This window comes from Taudactylus pleione, unplaced genomic scaffold (genome assembly GCF_031769625.1).
Source record: "Taudactylus pleione unplaced genomic scaffold, aTauple2 ptg000093l, whole genome shotgun sequence".
NCBI lineage: Eukaryota > Metazoa > Chordata > Amphibia > Anura > Myobatrachidae > Taudactylus > Taudactylus pleione.
Window position 1 is genome coordinate 37,936,192 of NW_028284495.1, and position 22,961 is coordinate 37,959,152.

A 22,961-nucleotide genomic window follows, 5' to 3' on the forward strand; every position below is an offset into this window, starting at 1 on the left:
CATCCTCCATTTGCTCGTGCGTTTAACAAATTCTCAACGCACGGACCACATCCAGGGAAGCCTCACCTTGTGAGAGACTTGTGCCCTGAAATGCTGGAACTACTATTTCTTCATTAATATGAAATTTAGACACCACTTTCAGAAGGTAACCCTCCCTAGTACGTAGTACTGCTCTATCTTGATGAAATATCAAGAACGGCTCCCAGAAGGAAAGCGCAGCTAAATCCGACACTCTACGTGCAGATGCCATAGCAAGGAGGAATACCGTCTTTGCTGTTAGCCACTTGATGTCTATTGAATTTAAAGGCTCGAACGGAGGAGCCTGTAAAACCTTCAGAACTAGAGTCAGGTCCCACGGAACAACAGGGGGAAACGAAGGGAGGTTGAATCCTCAACACCCCCTGAAAAAAGGTCTTTATATCCGGTCTCAGAGCAATTTTATGTTGGAACCAGACTGAAAGAGCTGACACCTGTACCCTTAAAGAGGCCAGGCGGAGCCCTTTTTCCAGACCGCTTTGAAGAAAATCAAGCACTCTGGAAATCAGGAATTTATGTGGATCATACCCTTTCAGTCCACACCACTGAAAGAAAGTATGCCAAACCCTATAATATATACGGGCTGAGGATGGTTTCCATGCCTTCAGCATCGTCCATATAACAGACTCGGAAAACCCCTTTTTTCTGAAGACGGAGGCGTCAAGAGCCATGCCGTCAAAGATAGCCGATGAAGATCCGGGTACCAGCAGGGACCCTGTAGCAACAGATCTGGTCTCAATGGGAGAGGTCATGGAGTGTCTATGGAGAGAGACCGTAGATCTGTGAACCAGTGCCGTCTCAGCCATGCCGCAGCTATTAATATGACGGTGCTGCCCTTTTGTTTGATCTTTCTGACAACTCTGGGCAGAAGAGCAAAGGGGGGAAACAGATATACCAGCTTGTAACGCCACTTTACTGTAAGTGCGTCTACAAACTCGGCTCTCGGATCTCTTGTCCAGGATCCGTATGAATCCAGATCCAAGATCTGGATTCATACCCCAACGTAATGGCTGTGGACCCCATGGACCCCGAAGAAGAAAAATGTATAACATGGGAAAATATGAGATATGGTAAGAACTTACCTTTGTTATCTCTATTTCTACGAAGTCCATAGGGTTCCACAGGATACCTTGGGGTATAGGTGATGACGTCAGGCATCGGGCACCATAGAGTTAAGTTTTCAGCCTCCCAGGATGCACTAGGGTCCCCCTCCTATACCCCGCCACCGAGCCAAGGCATCTCAGTTACGTACCAAGCCAGAGGCCGGAGGAGGAGGAGAAGGAAGAGAGAGAAAAAAGATCTGGACACACACAAGAATCACATTCTCACCAGAGGGAGACGGAAAAACCGGTGACCAGAGCAAAGCCCATCTGCAGCACAGGTGCGACAGGGCGGGAGTCCTGTGGAACCCTATGGACTTCGTAGAAATAGAGATAACAAAGCTAAGTTCTTACCATATCTCATATTTTCTACTTCAGGGTCCATAGGGTATCCACAGGATACCTTGGGGTTGTCCCAAAGCAGTATCCTTTAAGGGTGGGGACGCTCCTGTGCTGAAAGGAGAATCCACCGCCCAAAGGAAGCATCCTGAGAGGCGAAGGTGTCAAACACGTAATACCTCACAAAAGGTATGGACAGAGGACCACGTGGCCGCCTTGCAGATCTGGACTGCAGAGGCACCACGTCGAGCTGTCCACGAAGGACCCACAGACCTAGTGGAATGAGCCTTTACAGAAGTAGGAACCGGCAGGCCTTCATGAAGATAAGCTTCTGAAATCGCCATACGGATCCAGGCTGCCAAAGTTTGCTTTGAAGCAGGCCAACCCTTTTTACGGAAGCCATAGAGGACAAACAAGGCGTCCGACTTCCTAAACGAAGAAGTGCGGTCAACATAAGTCCTTAAGGCCCGCACAACATTCAAAGTGGCCTCACCCACTGAAAGGCCAGGTGAGTTAAAAGCCAGTACAACTATTTCCTCATTAACATGAAGCTGGGAAACAACTTTGGGAAGAAATACAGGACGAGTGCGCAGCACAGCCCTGTTCCCATGAAAAATCAAGAAAGGGGGTCTACAAGAGAGCCCCTAAATCAGAAACACGTCTGGCCGAAGCTATGGCCAGAAGGAAAACAGTCTTCGCTGTTAGCCATTTAAGATCCACTGAGCCCAGTTGTTCAAACGGCGGTCCCTGGAGAGCCCTCAGGACCACAGCCAAGTCCCAAGGCGCCACAGGTGGAACAAATGGCTGAATTCGCAGAACACCTTGCATAAATGTGCGCACATCAGGGATTGTTGCAATCCTACGATGAAACCAGACAGACAGGGCAGAAACCTGCACCTTCAAAGAAGCAAGGCGAAGCAAATGGTCTAGTCCCGCTTGTAGAAAGGCTAGCACTCTAGACAGACGAAACTCCCGAAGTGCATAACCTCTCAGTCGACACCACTGGAAGAACGTATGCCACACGCGATGGTATATTCTCGCGGAAGACGGTTTCCGAGCTCTTAGCATGGTTCGCACTACAGAGCTGGAAAACCCCCTGGATCTTAACATGGCCGTCTCAACAGCCACGCCGTCAAAGACAGCACAGTCAGGTCCGGGTGAAGACAAGGACCCTGTGACAGAAGGTCCGGGCGTAGCGGCAACCGCACAGAGGACTGTCCACGGACAGACCCTGAAGGTCTGAGAACCAGTGCCGTCTGGGCCATGCGGGAGCTATCAACAGGAGCGTCCCTCCTTCCTGTTTGAATTTCCGGATTACCCACGAAAGGGAAAACGGAGGAAACAGATAAGCGAACCGGAACGTCCACCGGACGGACAGAGCATCCACCAGAGATGCCTCTTCGTCTCTTGTGCGAGACCCGTACATCGGCAACTTGTTGTTGTGCCGGGACGCCATGAGGTCGATCTCTGGAAGACCCCACCTGTCCACCAGCAGCTGAAAAACGTCCGGGTGCAGGGACCATTCCCCCGGATGAACGTCCTGGCGACTGAGAAAGTCCGCCTCCCAGTTTAGCACTCCCGGGATGAAGACTGCTGATATGGCCGGGAGATTGCGCTCCACCCATACCAGGATTCGGGACACCTCTACGAGAGCCGCCCGACTTCGGGTTCCTCCTTGCCGATTTATGTAGGCCACGGTGGTAGCGTTGTCCGACTGGACCTGCACTGGGTGACCTTGGAGAACTCGATGTGCCTGCCGGAGGGCATTGAACACCGCGCGGAGCTCCAGAATGTTTATTGGAAGCTCTGTTTCTGCCCTGGAACAAGTGTGGACCCGAGACTGCTCCCCAGCCCCGAAGACTGGCGTCCGTTGTCAACAGGACCCAATTCGCCACCCAGAACAGACGACCCTTGTTGAGATGGGTCGTCTGCAACCACCAGGCTAGGGACAGGCGAACCTCCGGAGTGAGCACCATCGTCTGGGACTTTAGACTCTGAGGCAGTCCATTCCATTTGGACAGGATCAGATGCTGCAGAGGTCTGGAGTGAAACTGGGCATATTCCACCATATCGAATACGGACACCATGGAGCCCAGTAACCTCATCGCCGAGTGCAGAGACACCCGGCGGCTCTGTAGACAACTGCGCACCCTCAACTGCAAGGCAGAGATCTTTTCCCCCGTCACAAAGATCCTTTGCTGTCCGGAGTCCAATAAGGCTCCGAGGTGCAGAATCCGCTGAGACGGGATCATGGTGGACTTCTGCCAGTTTATTAACCACCCGTGCTGATGCAGTACCGCAATGGTCAGGTCCAAGTGGCGTAGAAGGAGCTCCGGAGATCCTGCCACTAAGAGAAGGTCGTCCAAGTACGGCAACATGCGGACTCCCTGCAGCCGCAGGGAAGCCGCCATGACCGCCATCACCTTGGTGAAAACACGTGGTGCTGTCGCCAGGCCAAAAGGTAACGCCCGGAACTGAAAGTGGTCGCTGCGGATTGCAAACCTGAGGAACTGCTGATGGCGTAAAAGAATAGGGACATGCAGGTAAGCGTCCTGTATGTCCAATGACACCATGTAGTCCCCAGGTTCCAGCGCCAGAATGATGGACCGTAGTGTCTCCATCCGAAACTTCGGTACCCGCAAAGACTTGTTGCGAGCTTTGAGGTTGAGTATCGGACGAAACGACCCATTGGGTTTCTGCACCAAAAAGAGATTGGAATAGAAACCCTGGCCCTTCTGGGAGAATGGAACAGGCACTATAACTCCAGCCTGGAGCATAGTGTGCAAGACCTTCCGCAGTTCCGTGGCTTTGATCCGGCCTGATGGCAGACCCGTGGTGAAGAATCGAGACGGGGGTCTGTGCCGGAAGGAGAGGGCATACCCGTGGGAGACCACCTCGAGAACCGAAGTGTCTGTCGTGGTGACCGACCAACACCGGGCGAACTGCAGCAGGCGGCCTCCCACTTTGGGATCCCCCAAAGGGAGGCCCGGACAGTCAGGCCGCAGGTTTGTCATCTGGCTTAGGGGCCAGACGTCTGGTACTCCAGGCCTGCTTCCGGGGCTTGGCCGATTTTTTGGGGCCAGCCTGTCGGGGAAAGGACTGTGCTTTAGGCCTACCCTGGGCCCTATAAGGCCGACGTACCTGAACCGGAAGGAACTGCAGCAGACGGGAGACATGCCGATTTGGCTGCCGCCAGTGTGGCTACAATTTTGTCCAGGTCCAGACCAAATAGAACTTCTCCATTAAAAGGCAACGCTTCCAAGCCATTTTTGGAATCAGCGTCCACCTTCCAAGATCGCAACCATAAGGTGCGACGAGCAGCTACAGCTGCCGAAGAAATCCGAGACGCCAGGGTACTAATATCAAAGGCGCTTCGTTGATATAAGTGGCCGAATCCCGGAGATTGCAGATCAACTCCGTCTGTTCAGCCAAACAGTCGGAATCGAAGGACGCCTCCAACGTATCAGCCCAGCGCTCCATAGCTCTGGCAACCCAACAAATGGCCATAGCTGGCCTAGCTGCCCCCCCCGCAAGGGAATAAACGGACTTTAGGCAGATCTCCACCTTGCGGTCCGTAGCATCCTTTAGGGAAGACATGGATGGCATGGGCAATGTGGCACTACGGACTAGGCGTGTCACATGAGAATACACCTGTGGAGGGGATTCCCACTTAGAAAAATAATTATCCGCAAACGGATAAGACACCGCCAAACGCCTCTGCGGCTGATACCGTTTGCCAGGCTGTTTCCACGCCTCGTCTAAATGGTCAACCAATTGACCCGAAAGAGGAAACACTGTGGCGTCACCCTTAATATCCTTAAAAAAGGCATATTTAGATTTTGACACCGGAAGATCTTCGTCCTCAATCACCAAAGCTGTGCGGACTGCCCGAATAAGTCCAGGAATGTACACCTTGGACCTAGCGTCCGTCTCTTTAGTACGGAGAGGTTCCTGGTCCGAAAGATCCAGAATCTCCCCATCATCAGACGCCACGTCGTCATACTCATAAGGAGCAGACAGAGACGCCACCGGCCGCTTATGTGGCCGTAACACAGACTCTCCTTGTAACACATCCGACAAGTGCTGTACAGAACTAGTCAGGGAATTAACCCACGCAGGCTCCTGAGACCCCTGGGGAGGGGTAGGGAGACTCAGGGGTACCATCAATTGTCTCGGGAAACCCTGCATGGGTGACGACACCACTGATTGCTGGGACAGTCCCATCTGTGAGAACGCAGGCTGCGGAGCTAACTGGCCCACCAGGGTTGTAAGCACCTTAGCGAAACAAGCCCAGGGCGGCTCCTGCACCGGTGCTGTGACAGTAATTGGCCGCGCCAATAAATAACACTGCCGGCATAGCCCCTCCGCGCTACCCTCCCCCTCCGCTATAGGTACTTTACACGTAGTACACTGAAGCTGGAGAGGAAAGTCACTCTCAGACATGATGGTAAGTATGTGACCCCTCTCACCAATACTTCCTAGTATAGCGAGAGACCACCCTGCAAGCAACGCACCGCAAGGGCTTTAGCAGAAAGAACAGGGACAGTGATAAGGCTGACAGTAAGAAATTAAAAGTACAGGCAGCAGCGCTAGCACAGTCACATACAATGCACAGAAAAACGAATTCCTGTACCATCAGCGCTGATACTCAACTACACAGACACAGAGTCTGGTAGGACACAGCGCTGCATACACAGACCTGACCACGGCGGAGGAGAGGTATGCGGGGGGGACCCAGACCACGATGCCTCCGATCATAGGCTTCCAGCAGCGTTCACCATGCGTTCTGAAGATGGCCACCGAGGAGCATAGAGGAGGCTGGCCTGGGGGAGGAGCGCTGCCACAGGGCCAGTCGGCGTGTGCAGAGAGGGCTGTGTGCAGCGGGGGAGGCGTCGGCTGTGGGACAGGGAAGGCGCGCCCCCTAGCATGCATTTAACCCCTGGGATGCCGCAGCGCTACCGCTCTGCCGCGGTCTGCTGTCCCTGAGGGGTAGTGGAAGCACAGGTTAATACCTGGCTCCACGCTGCAGCCAGTCCCCAGGGAGCCCCCTGCCTGGGAACTTAGGGCCATGTTCAGCAGGGTCCCACCGCGGGACCCCTGCTGCTTACCAGTAATCCCCCTTAAATCCGGCCATGGCCCAGAACATCCGGGGTCACCGCTAGCTGTGACCCCAGATGCTTACCAGCATCCCCGGATCGTTACCGGCGTTCTGGTACCGGCGGGGGTGTAGGGAAGACAGCATGGACGTCACAGCTGCAAAGAAGAAAAGGCTCTTCTAAGCCCCCCTCTAGCAGGTGCATCCGACTCCGGCCGGGCACCACACGAAACTGAGATGCCTTGGCTCGGGGGCGGGGTACAGGAAGGGGACCCTAGTGCATCCTGGGAGGCTGAAAACGTAACTCTATGGTGCCCGATGCCTGACGTCATCACCTATACCCCAAGGTATCCTGTGGATACCCTATGGACCGTGAAGTAGAAAGATAGGTCTTGGTCCCTACCCTTAGTGGTTTGGCCGTGTTCCCGCTGGTGGTACACTAGCCTTTGGTGCTGATGCAAACACTTCTCACAAGGACTTTTAAATAATGTTGAAATGTATGGTGTAATGGAAGTATGGCATAACTGAACACAGGTTCCGCTCTTCATTTGGTAAATTCTACTAACTACATGTTTCAAGCAGTTAAGATTGTGGTCCCTACAAATAGATTCCATTTCAAATAAATGTCCTTATAATATAATAAGACAGTCCACGTATTTTGGAGTTTTCACAGAGTACAGCTTCCCATCGAGATCACCACAAAATCTCCATTAGTAGATAGTTCTAGGAAAGAAATATAGGAGTGCACATTTTATGTAATAAAAATATCATAAAACATACAATGAGGTAAACATTAATCAGCTCACGAAAAAAGCCTGATGTCTGGAGTGACGTGAAATCCAGAGGCTATCAGGCTTTTTTCGTAAGCTGATTAATGTTTACCTCATTGTAAGTGTTTATGATATTTTTAAGTAATAAAAATTAGTTATGGTAAGAACTTGCCTTTGTTAACTCTCTTTCTTCGAAGTCTGTAGGGTCCATAGGGAGACCTTGGGGTGTAGGTGGTTGTTCTGGAATCCGGGCACAATGCAGCCTTCAGCTCCCGGGATGCACTGGTCCACTCTACCTATATCCTGCCCCCGAGCCAGAGGCACCTCAGTTTGTAATAAGCCAAAGACAGGAGGAGGATAAGAGAGAAGGAAGACTGGTACACACAAGAATCACACTCACAAAGAAGGAGACAGGAAACCGGTGACCAGAAACATAGCCCATATGAAGCCAGGTGCGTCAGGGCAGGTGCCCTGTGGACCCTATGGACTTCGAAGAAACAGTTAACAAGAGGTAAGTTCATACCATAACTCATTTTGTTCTTCAGGGTCCATAGGCTCCACAGGGAGACCTTGGGGATGTCCCAAAGCAGTCCTTTTAAGGATGGGGACGCTCCTGTGCTGAGAGGAGAATCCGGCGCCCAAAGGAAGCATCCTGATAGGCGAAGATATCAAAAGCATAGAATCTCAGAAAGGTCTGGACAGAAGACAACGTGGACGCCTTACAAAGCTGAACAGCCAAGGCTCCACGGCGAGCTGCCCATGAGGGACCCACAGACCGAGTAGAATGAGCGGTAACATAAGCCAAAACAGGAAGGCCTGCCTGTGTGTAGGCCTTTGAGATAGTCATACAAAGCCATCTAGCCAATGTTTGTTTATTGGCTGGCCATCTCTTCTTCTCAAATCCATAGAGCACAAATAAGGAGTCTGATTTCCGAAGGGAACAGGTACGGTCCACATAAATCCTGAGGGTGCGGACCACATCCAAAGAGGCCTCAACTGCCGAGAGGTCCGGTGATTGAAAGGCCGGAACTATCATTTCCTCATTAATGTGGAAACTAGAAACAACTTTAGGAAGGAACCCAGGGCGAGTCCAAAGCACAGCCTTGTCCTGGTGAAATACCAGAACAGGGGAGGGACAGGAGAGCGCCCCTAATTGCCCATGGTGGAGGCATCGGAGGAGTCTGCACAATCTGTGGAAGTCCCTGTGAGGGAATAACGGTCTGCTGTGGTAACCCCATAGGGGGAAAAACAACTGGGACTGCTAAGCGGCCCACAATGGAGGCCAGAACCTGAGAAAAGGCAGCCCAAGGGGGCTACTGTACCGGTGCTGGGGAGTTTGGGGTGCCTGGAGGATTATAACACCTCACACAAAACCCAACCCGAACCAAATCCTCCTCACTTAAACCTGCAGCACATAATCTGCAAGATAAAAGAATGGGTGCAGAAGTGTGCTCATAACCCTTGTCAGACATATTTGCAGAGTAATATAAACACACAATATGACACTAAGCATAGTACAACCACAAATATATAGGATACTAGTAGGAGAGCAATACACTGGTCCTGTCTGATGCTTGGGTAAGCTGCAGGAGCCCACTGCCTAAATATAGCACAGTGCAGCACACAACCGTATGTGACAAACCTCACAAATATTTCTATAGATGTAAGATATATGGAACCACCCTAACTACACCGGTATTAGGGCAGATTTAGAGAGAAGTTATAGATATATGCAGTTAGGAAAAAAAACACCCCAAGGTCTCCCTATGGAGCCTAAAAAAGAAATTTCACTACAGTGTGCGCTCTTATATTTTTTTCCTAGAGTGAACATAGATATGCGAGCGTGTGCCCGAAAAGGGCGTGCCTTTATGACGTGTCCCCTTTTTGTCACTCTTGGGGGCGTGCCCGGCGGCCCCCAAGCACACCGGCGGGGACCGCTGTTCTGCTGTTTTCCCCACCCACGGGACACTGCGGCCCGCGGGTGGAGGACAAAACCCGCAGGCTGTTTCAGCTGGAACCATCTTTCACAGACATCTTGGATATAGAGAAAATATATATATATATATATATATATATATATATATACACACACACATACACATACACACACAGATATATCTATCTCTATATCAAAACACTTGCTTGGCACTCCTCAAGTAGAACAATCCCGGTGCCCTCCACAATAAGATAAATAAAAGGAAAAGTGGCGGCGGCACTCGACGGTGAGTAGATCAACAAGACAGCGTCACAGACCCATTAATAGGTTTCAACGCTTCAATCTTCAACAGATTTTCATGAGGAATACAAAATACACAAAGACAGAATTTACTTATATATACTAATATTTTCATTCATGCCATAAGGTTGAACTGAATTTAAGGTGTGAATCCAGTGTGCCTCACACCGCAATAAAGACTTCGCCCTGTCACCTCCTCTAGGACTCTCCGGTACAGAGTCAATGATTTTGTACTGCACTGTTGAAAGGAGATGCCTGTGTTCTACAAAATATCTAGCCACAGGCTGCTCATTATCCACTCCTATACGTGGGCAAAACCACACATCAGTTTAGGGAGAGGATGGCTCTCCACAGGTCGTCCATTAGACAAGCCCTTTAGGGGAAGGATTATAGAGACTTGTGCGTGAAAAAGCCAAATAGAGATGAACAGTTTTTTAAAGTTTGAAACCATATGGCACCAATCATCATCTCTTGGTCACTCACTTAGATAACCTCTTTCCCGTTCTGGTGTTTGGTCTGAAACACAACTAAGCCTCTAGACCACGTCTGCATGCACATATGAGTTGCTGACAACTGATTGAAAAGTAATAGGACTTCCTCTGTTTTTTTGTTCCATAGGTAGACGCGGCAACGCTATGCTGGTTATTGTGACGCTCATACTTCGATGTGTCTGAACCTGCAGTTGGACTGGCGTAGTCTTTGTTTAGTCACAGTGAGTAGAAGATCTTTGTACGTTTCGTCATGGCGGATGAGGAAGATGTGTCTGAGATTACGTCAAAGATGTGTGATTGAATTTTGTGCTAAACTTGGAAAGAGCGGAAATGTTTCCATACACTGGACTGTTTGGATTCCAAATCATAATGAGGATTCACGATTCGTCACATGTCACAATCCAAGTCAGGTAAATCGGGTATCCTCTCAGACATTGGAACAGTGGCCCTCATTCAGAGCCGCTCGCTATTTGCAGTCGTTCGTTCAAAAACAAGGGGTGGCTATTCAAATGATCCGTTCGCTCATTGTGGTCTGTTCACGCCTCTAAGTCTGAACGAGCGAGCAAAACTTGCGGTTGTAATTTTGACAAAAACGCCCCCTTGCCGCTCGCACCATACGTCATGTCCGCTATTTATTAAATTAATCGAGTACATCGAACAGCGTATGAACTGCTCGCTATTCTTGTGGTTGGTTTTTTCAACCGCTATTTTGCGAGCAGTTCTGAGTAAAAAAAACCAAGTGACGTGGTCAATGACGCTCCAGTTTTAATTATGCACTCCCATAAAACGCCCGCTTTGACCTTTAAGCACGCCTGCGATCTGATCTCCACTCCCCGTTTTCAAGCACCTTCCCCTGTTACCACCCACATACGCCTCATTCTGTCACTCAAAATAGCAGGCACTCGCTATATAGCGAACAAACAATTTTTAGCCGCACAGACTGGTTCGCGCATGCGTATTAAAATCAGTACGCATGCGCAGTTGTGCAAACATCGCTCAGAGCGAACGAGCAGCCGCTAACGAGCGGCTCTGAATGAGGGCCAGTGTTCTTGCACGATTCAACTCATCGCATCTGCTCTTTTAGGAGATTTCTGGGTACCCACCTGGCACACACGATGCATTTTCAGTTCCTTTCACAATACGCTGAACCCTTTCGAATGACATGCCGAGTGAAGCTGAAAGTTTGCGTAAAGTAAGCCTTCTGTCATTTTGCAAAATCTCTGCAGCTTTGGCAATGTTGACATCTGTAACCGTGGTGGATGGCCTCCCAGAACACGCTTAGTCAGTCACTCGCGTATTAGCCTATTTGAAGTGCTTCCACCGCCAAAATACTGTACCACGGATAATTGTTTCTCCACCGTATGCTTGCCGTAACATTCCATGAGTTTCATTTCCGCTTTTTCAAGTTTAATACAAAATTCAATCACACATCTCTGACGTTATCTCACAGACACGTCTTCCTCATCCACCATGACGAAACGTACGAAGATCTTCCACTCACTGTGACCAAACAAAGATTACAGCAGTCTGACCGCAGGTTCAGACACATCGATGCAAGAGCTTCACAATAACCAGCATAGCGTTGCCACGTCTACCTATGGGACAGAAAAACACAGGAAGTCTCATTACTTTTCAATCAGCCCTTGTAGATGGTTGAATTAAAGAGAAGGTGAACCTAATGAAGTTCCCACAAAAGTGTATGGTTCCTATTAACAGATTACAAATCAGATAGGTGACAGGATGTGCTGCTCCTGAATTTTTAGCCTCCAATGGATCATTGAGAATGAGAAATATATAAAATACTGCATTTCAGTAACACATGGATTGCCAAGGTTGACCAACCTTGAAGTAGATTTAAAAACAAATACAATTTGGTATCAGATATAGAAACTGCATTCACAGCATTTGAATGTACTTTGGCAAGGACATTCGCTGCCCATTGAGCAATTACAATGTTTGTTAATGTGTATATAACCAAACGCACTCAAGTAACAGATTTCACTCTAAATGCACATGATCAGCCAGATGTCATGTACAAGGAATTAATGATTCTAGAGGCTCTGCAAGTGCAAATTCTGTATTTGAAACTATTACACAAGAACACTTGCTAAACTTCCCTTCTAGAAATACTGTGCTAAATACTCTGATCAAATTACTTCCAGCAGACTTACAAACATCACAGGTTCTGTAGACCACGTCAAAGGACACAAAATCTGATTTTTTAATAAATGAATAAAAAATATTTACAATAACAAAACTGCTGCATAAGGGAACCCAAAAGCGTTTGATTTGCACAAAGAAACCCTGAAGAGGGGAATCACCGTTAGCGCTCGTACTGGGCACTCTGAGTGGGGGGAGCTTTAACAGTTATCTGGGTCCGGCCCTAGGATAGTTGATATTGAGGGGCAAACTGAGCGTTTACTCAAACACACACATCCCCAGGTAATGATTTAAAAAGTAAATATAAAAAAAAAAATACATCCGTCACATTTATACACTCCCCTATTACACATAAACACATAATATTAGTAGAATACATACACACACATCCCCAGGTAAGCACTTTGTTATCCTATAAAAACCAAACATGCAATCATTTTACTTGCATTCAAATGATCACTGGAGACCACTCCAATGTGTTTTATACATTTAATGGAGCAAACAGTATCCTTAAGGGAGAAACAGAATTAGCTGCAGTAATTTACCGCATGCGAATTGTTCCCCCAGGGATATTCAATTAGCCCCAAAGGTAGCCCGCAGGCTGCATTTACCAGGGATTTTTTTCAAACCCCCAAGAAGTAGCATGTTGTTAACGGGTGAAGAGACCATGTTAACGGATAGGTTTATGAACTTTTTGTGGATTCTAATGTGTTAACACGTTAATTTAACAAGCGCTAAAAAGGGTCTCTGATGAAAAAGGGGTTGGAACACCCTTTTTCAACCACGTTAAATTAGCGGTGCAAATTAAAAGCAGTCCTAAACCTGTAATGCTACCGCAACACTTCCAAATGTGTGTAATGTTGTGATTGGGCATGAGGTCACTGGAAACAATATTTTCCTTTTTCAAACGCATTTGAACTAAAGACAGTAGCACAAGGCACAAGTTTTACCCCACTATGCGGGATGCCTACAGGTGCTTCTTGGTGTTGAATTAATCTATTTGTTGGTATGCAAACTCAATACTTATGAGGAAGGAGGAGGTTTCAAAACTGTAAATGGTAATCTTGGTTGTTCAAAACATCCTTGTAATTTACAGAATGACTTACAATATTACATATATGCCTAATTTTCCTACCAACAGAGGTATGAAAATAAAAAGTTAAACTTGCTCATAATGTGTCTTTGGGGGGTACTACAATTGTTTAGGGCGCCGCGATAATGGGCAGCCGTTGGATCAATTCAATTATTACTCCGCTCAGGCACGAGAGCCGTTGGCGCTGACATTTCTGCTCGCACCCTGCTGAGGTGGCGAGCAGAAATGTGCAAAAAGCCTGTGATTTGGGCACCCTAAAAGTAGTTTGGGTGCCCTAACCAGGACTTTAGATGGGTTTAGCTGCTATGCACGGCTAAACATTGTCTATTTGGGCGCGAAAAGCAATTAATGGGCGCCCAAAACAACTCAATTGCTCCAATGGGCACCCAAAACAATTGAATTTCCCCCAAAGAGTAAGTATTTATGCAATATTTAACATGAGATGGCTTTTGATGTACCGCTGAAAGACAACGTTAATAGATCATGTGATAGTATATGCAAACTTGTTGCACACAACACAAAAATATTACAAACATTCAAAGAACAAAAAGACACTTACAGCCATCTATTTCTTCCTGCACATCATCCTGCAGCAGCGACAAATCTGCAAGAAATAACACAACATGTAAAAAAAAAAAACAATAAATAATCCCACAAGACAGGTCGTTATCATGCTGGAGTAGACAATGCACATTCTCACATACAAAAACAACCATGTCCTTCAGGGTGACCTTTGGGAATTAAAAAAATATCCATTTACCTTGTACCACGTCACAACAATGCTTGACTTTACTTTGACAGTAAAATATCCTAATGTGGGCAAACCTTTCTGTTATCACCCAACATGCATCACCCTGCATTCACAGAATTATAAGTGTGCAAATATTCCCAGGTGATCAATAACTATTTTAAAACCATGTTCACATTCCAGTGAAGATATTGTAGAGCAACACGTCACAGATGAGGTGTAAATGCTCAGGAGTACATGGTGTCCAAGCTAGACATTGTTAGCATTGCGCTGAGCCCTTATCCGAAGACTAGCCCAATAATTGGAACCCATCCACCTGCCAAGATGATTGTGTGATTGTCCATGTTCAATAATGTACGGATCTCTCACAGCATCAGCAACTTGCTGCATAGCATCCAATTCAGGATACTGGACGAGTTCAACAACCTGCCGGGCCTGCAGTATGTCTACAAGACGCACTACCTGGACAGCCTCCTCAAGAAGCCGGCACCTAGACGAACCATACAGTCACTGTACAGTTTTTGACAACTATTAAGGAGTTAGATTTATATCAGAACCAATATCTGGTAAATCAATTAAACAGGAAATAGGGCATCTCCTTCTTTGCCTCCTAAAATTCCAGTTTGACAAACTGTTAGGTAGGTGTGCGCATCCTGTAGCCCGCACTGAAATGTATATCCATTGCCTACATAGCAGTCAAGTTAAAAGGGTATTTGTCATTCTTGGGGAATATGAGCTTTTTGTATATCAAGTGTACTAAGCCACTGGGTTACTCTTTATAGTCAATTTGATGCTTTTATTGGTTTGCTGTTAATTCACTGCTTTGTTTAGCTTTACAAAAGTAGCTGATTCTGAGATAGCTGGTTTTGGATTCCAGGCAAGTCCAGTTATGCATTACTGTATAGTTCAACTTACCCAGTTATCAGCACGCTGCCTGAAAAGTTTCTTGAGAACACACTACTACATATCCTTTGTCCACCTAAGGACATTTTTCTTATATTAAATTTAGCAAATAATTCTGTATTGAAGAAGTGCACAGATATCTATGCCAAGTTTAGGCTTATACCACCTTCATTTTACTTATAGATGAAGTGAAATATGGAATTTGACCTAAGGTACCACTGCTTGGATGCCTAGACTGTGACAAAGCTATAAGCCATAGTGTAGGATGGTTGATGACAAACTGCAATAATATGTATCAGTACTCTAGCTCTTGTATAATATTTATTTGGTCTCTAGCAAGGGAAAAATACAGCAATTAGCATCTTGTGTGAAATAATTGTGAGAGCAGTAGCGGTCTTATGTAAGGTACAGACTGACAACGGATCGGTCAGTAGACCGATCTGCTGTCAGAGCGGCCAATTGGTAAGCTATACACACTTACCAATCAGCCACTTGATGTGTCTGAGTTGACATCACACCTGGGCAGGCATTTAAATTTGCCCGCATAGTTAAACAATCAGTGTCGGTGGTCACTGCAGCAAGTGTACGGGCAGTTAGCGTGTCGCCTGTACACACAGCCAGATGTACAGATATATCAGTAACGGCTAGCTCCAGGGCCGACCTGATATACCTGTGAGCGTCATCGTTCACACACATATGGTATGTTCACACCCGCCAACACACTCTCGATATGTCTCTTGTCGCTATAACAAGCAAAATATTGCCAAGTGTGCACCCAGCCTTAAAAAGGCTCTACAATTTCATTAAGCAGTAAGTAAAAACCATGGGAATAAGGCAGCACTTACACAATAGACTTATCCTCTGTATCAGTAAAATTACCAGCATAAAAACTTGTATTATTTATGACACACTATATTACTAAAAACACCATTGAGCTAGTTGCAGATATGCGATAACTATAGTAACACTATAGCATATATAAAATAATGATAATAGTCACTTGACTATGATAAATTAGTAAATACAAATGAGTTCACCTAGATTACCTCGCTAGGAAAAAACACAAAACAGTGGCCAGAATAATCTGTTATTGGTGTCCATGAAATAATGATATAATGACATGACGCACAAACATCACTAACCACCCTCCTCTGGGTTGTATATCCGGAATACAGATGGAGGAATTAAAAGTGGTAAAATAATACAAAGGTCTGGAGGCACTGTTTTGCTAGTTTGTATATGCATTTTATTCACCTAACTCTGGTCTTGAATATAATCTATACTGACTCATCTGGATTTATAGTCATTCGAAATGAATGGTTCCTAGCCGAATAACTAATGCTGGGCATCCACTGTACAATTTTCTGTCAGATATCTGTCCAATCTGGCTGGTTGGAATGAAAACCTGGTAATGTATGGGAGCAAATGACAGTTGATCATATGGTTTTAAACACTGAAAAAAGGACAAAAAAAATTGTTCAAATTGGTTACATTTGTGTGTTTTAACCAATTTGTCTGAACAACCATTTTTGGCTATTTTCCAGTGTTTGTGAGCAAATGGATGATTGTCATTTGCTCCCATACATTACCAGATTTTCATTCCAGCCAGCCAGATATCTGACAGAAAATTGTATAGTGTATGCCCAGCTTTATCTTATGTGTATTACTGTGTTAACAAAACTATCAAATAAATCCAATATCCCAGTGATATTTTAGATAAATAGTTTGGGGCATTAGTTATCACAATCCACATTTTTCATGTGGTTTTGAAGTGATAATAACTAAACTCGCATTACACAAATGAGGTGACGGGTCAGAGCTTGCGAGAAAGATCTGCCCTGGTGAAGATTTGAAGATGGTATCAACTACTGAGGCCAAGCTCTGGAATACGTTGCATTAGCTTGGTAAAGACGACAATTTAGCTACTCCAATGAAAGATGAAAGTTATGGGGGATGATTTTGTGATCAATATCTGCTGCAGAACACCCTTCACGCATCCTGGGCATGCTTACTTTTTGTGGCTATTCCCCAAAATTTTTTATTTTCCAACGGATTTCCCGCAAAATGAACAAATATGCCCTTTGCAATCACATTTAATAAATACAAACTTTTATGATCGTTATTGGTGAATTTCCAGATAAAGGTGATAGATGATGTGTTGCCCTGCCTCATACCCTAGTTTTTACAGTCTGTGCTTGAAATCCAATAAAATTACATTCAGCATATTGGCATAATTTATAAAAAAAACTTATAGCTGAATGTTTATGGATAATTGCATGCATTCAGCAGTGTTTACCCAGTATTCAAACTCCTACAAGGTGAAAGGGAACCCATTGCATGTCTGTCCAGAGCTCTTTAACGCAAGATTTTACAGTCTCTGTTGGTTTTGTGTGAAAATTCTTTGGATCTACACGTAAGCATGTGAAAGCCGTGTTACAACTTCACTATGGTCTTGTAAAAGTTTGTAGTTAGTAAATAGTCCTCCATCTCAGCACCACAGCCATTTGTCGGATTACAAAATAGATCTTTCACCATTACAAACGCATCGGAGCCTGGTGAACAGTTGTCAAAAAGTCTGTTTACATGTTCTTGTTTTTTAAACTATCAGCAATAAAGTACATTTAATAAGTCTCAAGAACACATGTGAAACACTATAAAATAGCACCTGTGTGTACAAAGTGTTGATGTACTCAATAATACCAGGCAACTGGTCAATTAACCCTGTTATTGCATGCTGCCCCATTGCATACTAATACATAGCTTGCAGATTACGTATAAATGCAATGTACTGACTGCACCATACAGTTAGAGCACATAACTGCAGTCATATATAAGCATATACAATCCATAGGCATTTCCTGCTGATATAGGAGAAGTCACACAGAACAGGACATAGAAGGGACACCCAGAGATAGGCTGTGCCCACTGATGCAGTCCATGGCAGTACCCACAGACACTTCCACACAGAACCCAGCGGCCACACAGTCACCTATACACCGCACTGACACACTTGCACAACACATGACACACTTTATGACACGCACACGGCGCCGTGTCTCTCACCCGCCATCTTGTGCCCCGGGCCGCCCCGTCGCTACATGGAGTCTGCAGCCCGAACCGTCTCCGCCTGACGCCCGGATGTGTGCGCTGTGCCGGCGGGTATGGGTGTCCGGCCCGGCCCCTGTTACTCTGCAGCTCAGTGTGCTGCACCCCCGGGTCACTCACACAGCAACGTACAGCTCCTCATCCACACACACTGCACCACCTCTTCCTGCTGTGAGTGCAGCCAGCGCCTCCCCTTCCTGAGAGCGCACTCACATCACACACCTCCCCTTCCTCCCGTGCTGCTGCTACTGTGCATGTAAGCCATGTATGACTGACACACACACTACTAGTACTGCTGCTGCTGTGCCACTCCTCAGTGTGCCAGGTCCTCTTCTGCTCATTCACATACCTGACTGCGCCCTTGTGCCCAGGAACGGTCGCCGGCTTTAAGGTTTCTCCAGAAAATGTTCCCATTTGTCAATGGCTAAAGTAAACTTACTCCCGGGGTAATCCAATTGGTGCGGGTTGGCTTGTTTGTGCGAACAGTTCTCACAGCTTGTCCTATTCCAAATAAGTTTTAGAGGAAAATCGCGTATTTTTGTGCGCACACCCCTGATGGTGTGAAAATGTAGGAACAATCTTAATTGTTAAGGTGCCTATCCACTAGCAGACATGAAAATGACTGTACGATTACGACATTGTAGTGGTGCAGTCGTTTGCCAGTCTGTGATGAGCCTTCACTGAACGAGTAGTCGTTCAGTGCAGGCTCATCAATCATCTGCAAACATGCTCAAACTGACGTTATTGTCCGGTTTGACCAGCATGTTTGTACGATGATAGATGTCTAAACGACCAGCGGGCATGAGTATCGCTGGTCGTTTTAGAAATTTTTGCAAACGATTTATGAACGATTGCATGATCGGTATCGTTCAATTGCTCAACTGAATCGTCTAGTGGATGGGCACCTTAAGGTAAAACATGTCAAGAACCCCTTGGACCCCAATGACTAATTCGGCATTTGAAGTTTTCATTTAATTATATGACATTTTTGGGTGTTAAAAAGGCCTCAAATTACCCCCAAATCAACTTTTTTGTTAAGCACCCCACATTTAATAAAATAATTACATTTTTTTTTTAATTTAAAGTTGCCTCAAATTAACATAAAATCACTTTTTTTCTATTGTCTTTTGCATTTTTCGTTTAACGTTTGAGTTTAAACTAAATAAGTTTGCTTTCTAAAGTCGTTACCAAACGGGGTGGTGTGGCACCCTGGGGTGCCCTCCGGTTGGTGGTCCAGGACCAAATAAAATAATTTTTAGTCAGTGTAATAGGCAAAATCAGTGCTAATGACTGCCAATGGAAACATATATGGACAAAAATAAGTGTAGCCCTGTCAACCACCACATAACTGACCCTAAGGGTGACATAAGGACAATTTACTTAATTTACTTTTTGCAGAATTTTTCAATAAGAAACTTTTGGACCAGGTGTGCTGTGGGAGAAATACTGATAGTCTAGGGCGCCGTGATTCAAAAAAGTTTGGGGACCACTGGCTGTTTATAATTTAAAAAAAAAAAACTGCCCAAATCAGCCATGTGACACCATTCAAAAAAAAAGAAGATACCTCCAGTACCTTCCTTATGCTCGCTAACATCCTTCCCCTATGATTCTTTACTGTGAGATGGCAGAACACCCACAAATGCATATAACAGTCACGGCTCCGTTAATTATAAAAATGTATACATTTTTTAATCATAAGTCAAATATTTAAAAATATATAAATCTCACAGTATAAATGAAAAAATATATTTAAAAATAATAATACAACAATATTACATACTAAGAACACCAATTAAGAAATCTCTTGTGTGTGCACATATCGCTTAGTTTAAACTGATGGATTGAATAGATAATTGGCTCCAATAGTATACTTACTGGTCCGATTAAAGTTACATAGACATATCCAAAAGTATCAATGGTAATGGACAAGCCGAATGGGCACAGTAATATGGATACAAAGACAAGGGAGGCAGAGCCTCTCCTGTCATACTCCCTCCCTATCATACTCCAGAGTTTTGCTATAAAAAACATGTTTTTATACTTGTGTGCCTCCCCAGCCATTGACCTCACCGCACATCACTTCTAATACTGCCGGCTCAGACTCAGCAGTGGTAACTTTCACTGCTAGCGAAGTAGCTCAGAGGTGTGTACACAAAAAAAGCAAAATACCTCATAAAAAGCAATGCTAGTTTGTAAATGAATTGCAAATGTAATTTGTGGAGAGAGTTTGCTGTGAGAATAGCTCGCAGGACCCAACTCGCTCCTTATTGAATTGACCCCTTAGAGATATCAGAGGGTCAGCTGATTTTCAAATTCAATGTTGAATTGTTCCAGTATTTTAGTAACCACTGCTGCTACTTGCAGAGAGTTGGATACTAAGGGGCTGATTCTGAGATTTATGCAATGGCAATATTTGCGCAGATTGAGCGATTGTTTGCCATTGTGAATGCGCTAAAGCCCCACTGCGCACATGTAGTGATTGTATTGCGATTATGCTCGCCCAGAGAATTCATTCACAAGTTGAGTGACAGGTAGTCAGCGCTTGGGGGAGGTAATGTGGGAATGGTCTTTCCATTTAAATGCTGTGAGAGACGTAGTGTTTGAGACCGGTATGACTTAGAGGCTGCGTGGCTGCCCGATGTGCGTCAATGTTACCGATATTTACGCTGTTGCACGTCATCGGACATTGCATATGAGAAGGCAGCACTGGGCGTCCCTATGCTCAGGTAAACTTTGGAAGGCAGCATATTTTTGCAATTGCGATCCGTGAGAGATGGAGTCTCGGAATCAGGCCCCATGCTGACCGGTAACACTTAATGAATAGAGCTGGAGTATTGAAAATGGGAAAATACAAATTGAATACATTAGTCACTAAATATCATCACTGGGATTATAATGTGCAGTCCAGTGGGACAGTATTGTGCCGAGTTCCATTGGTATAATGATGGTTTATTAGCCACTTATTGAACCAAGGTAGTTTGCGCCTTAAAGACAAACAATGTTTGAGTATTTCTACTGCAATGGATTCACCAGGAGTACATTTTTTCATTTCAAAATCAAAGTAAGCACTTTTTTTTATTGCATTTTATTTCAGATAAAATACATCTGTCATTTGGTAGAATATTGGATTAAGCACTTTTATTTTCTTAGGTAAATGGAAAAAATAAAAATAATTCCTACAATAGTATTTTTATGTACAGTAATTAGGGCAACTAAATAAAATGAGGCCAACATTTTATGGTCATGGTATTCCAAGTATAGGAATAATGCCCCTCTCAGATACAAGACCCAGGAAATTCACGGGTCTATTAACCCGGGAATCTCCTGGTTCTCAGTCTGACCCTGATACAGAGCAGAGTCATGGACCCAGAACTTCGACCCGTGTAGTTTCTATACACATATAGCAAAAACCTGGGTCCATGCGAGTTCACGTTAACCAACCCGGGTTTTGCAGTATGTGTGAGAGGGGTATAAGTGACAAATGTACTTATTTCAAAGTTTGAGGTAGTTTTGCAAATAACACTAATTATTTTTTCATTTTACTTTTTTTTTTTGTAATAGCAGAGGCATTGAGGAGTCACTTAAACCTCCAATGTTTTCAGCACTTATAGATCAAACTAAATTGGACCTAAAAGTACTGTAACTATTACGGTAAATAATTGTAGATCCATTTTGCATGGATCTATTAGTCTATTTATACCCAGCAAGGAAAACCCATTATGATGTCACACATTTTCTGTTACAAATCCGGAAGTGCATAATAAAGTGAATACAGTTTATAAAATCTGAATTACAAAATGTATCACATGGAACCGACACCAGCCATAAGAAGTCAACCTGGGCAAATACTCTGGTGCCCCCCATCCAACCCCAGTAGTTAGTAGTCATCCTCTACCTATATGAACCCATATAATGCAGGGAATATAACAGTGGCCATCATAAAATACATAGGTCATCACAGTGACCACCATATAATGTAGACAACATCACTGTGACAGCCATATAATGCAAAGGACATCACAGTGGCCGCCATATAATAGAGAGCATCAGTGGCCACTGTTGTGAGGATACAGGGTTTATGTGTACATTCTTGTCGCCGATTGTGAGTCACCACCTTGAGAAAGGCAGTGGTTATAGCTCCATCATGGTACCCTGGTTCCTTTATGGGTTCAGGGATCACACATTAAGAACACAATAGCAAGGGTACAAGAGGCACCTTTATTACACACACGCTAAACAAACCATACTATGTACAATATGTACAGGTAGCAATAATAAGCTCAGAATTAGGACTAAAACTATGGTAAAACTACCTAGTCAGTCAATATTCATCTTATTGACTTCGAAGTGTAAACACAAATTTTTCACTGAGTGCCTGGAAGCCAGTGAAGACCAGGAGGCCAGTGTCCATATCTGCAAGAGGCAGGGAGGACCAGGGTTTATGTGAAGTTGTGGCTGGCAAGCCAGGCCAGTGGGCCTTGAAGCTGTGAAAGCCTGGAGGCCATGCCCATTCCTGCAGGAGGCAGGGAGGACCAAAAGAGACTTTGTGGCAGGCAAGCCAGGCCAGGAAGCCATGTCTATACCTGTGAGAGACAGGACTGTAAGAGACTGTGTTCTGTTTTCAGACTAGCTGCCCTGTTAGTCAGGGTTTAAGAAGTGCGATAGTGCCCTACATGGGGGCTAGGTTGTTTATTATTTTGTTTCTGTATGCTGACAGTAAAGCTCCATTTTGTTTGTTAAACTGCAAAGTTGTGTAAAGATCCTTATTGTGCACATAGACACTGCACCACTGACCCCTCTAAACGAGCTAAAATACCCCAAAATGTTACACTAGACAACTTCTGTTTAGAGAAGTTCGCTGCCAGCAGGCTGTAAGGTAGTGCTG

General features: G+C 45.3%; 1 protein-coding gene across 3 annotated transcripts in view; it reads right to left on the bottom strand.

The window, feature by feature from the left end:
• The window catches only part of PPP4R1 (protein phosphatase 4 regulatory subunit 1), a 106,425-nt gene extending 88,105 nt beyond the window's left edge, over positions 1-18,320 (bottom strand). For 2 of the 3 annotated variants that reach the window (XM_088469696.1, XM_088469695.1), the window contains exons 1-2: positions 18,035-18,121; positions 13,880-13,924 (exon numbers count right to left, since the gene is read on the bottom strand). In XM_088469696.1, the coding sequence (XP_088325822.1) occupies positions 13,880-13,924; positions 18,035-18,041 (52 nt within the window). In that variant the 5' untranslated portion in view covers positions 18,042-18,121. Of the gene's footprint in view, positions 1-13,879; positions 13,925-18,034; positions 18,122-18,289 lie in introns of those variants that run through there. The other variant, XM_088469697.1, reaches the window with a different exon arrangement.
• Positions 18,321-22,961: the final 4,641 nt, after the last annotated feature.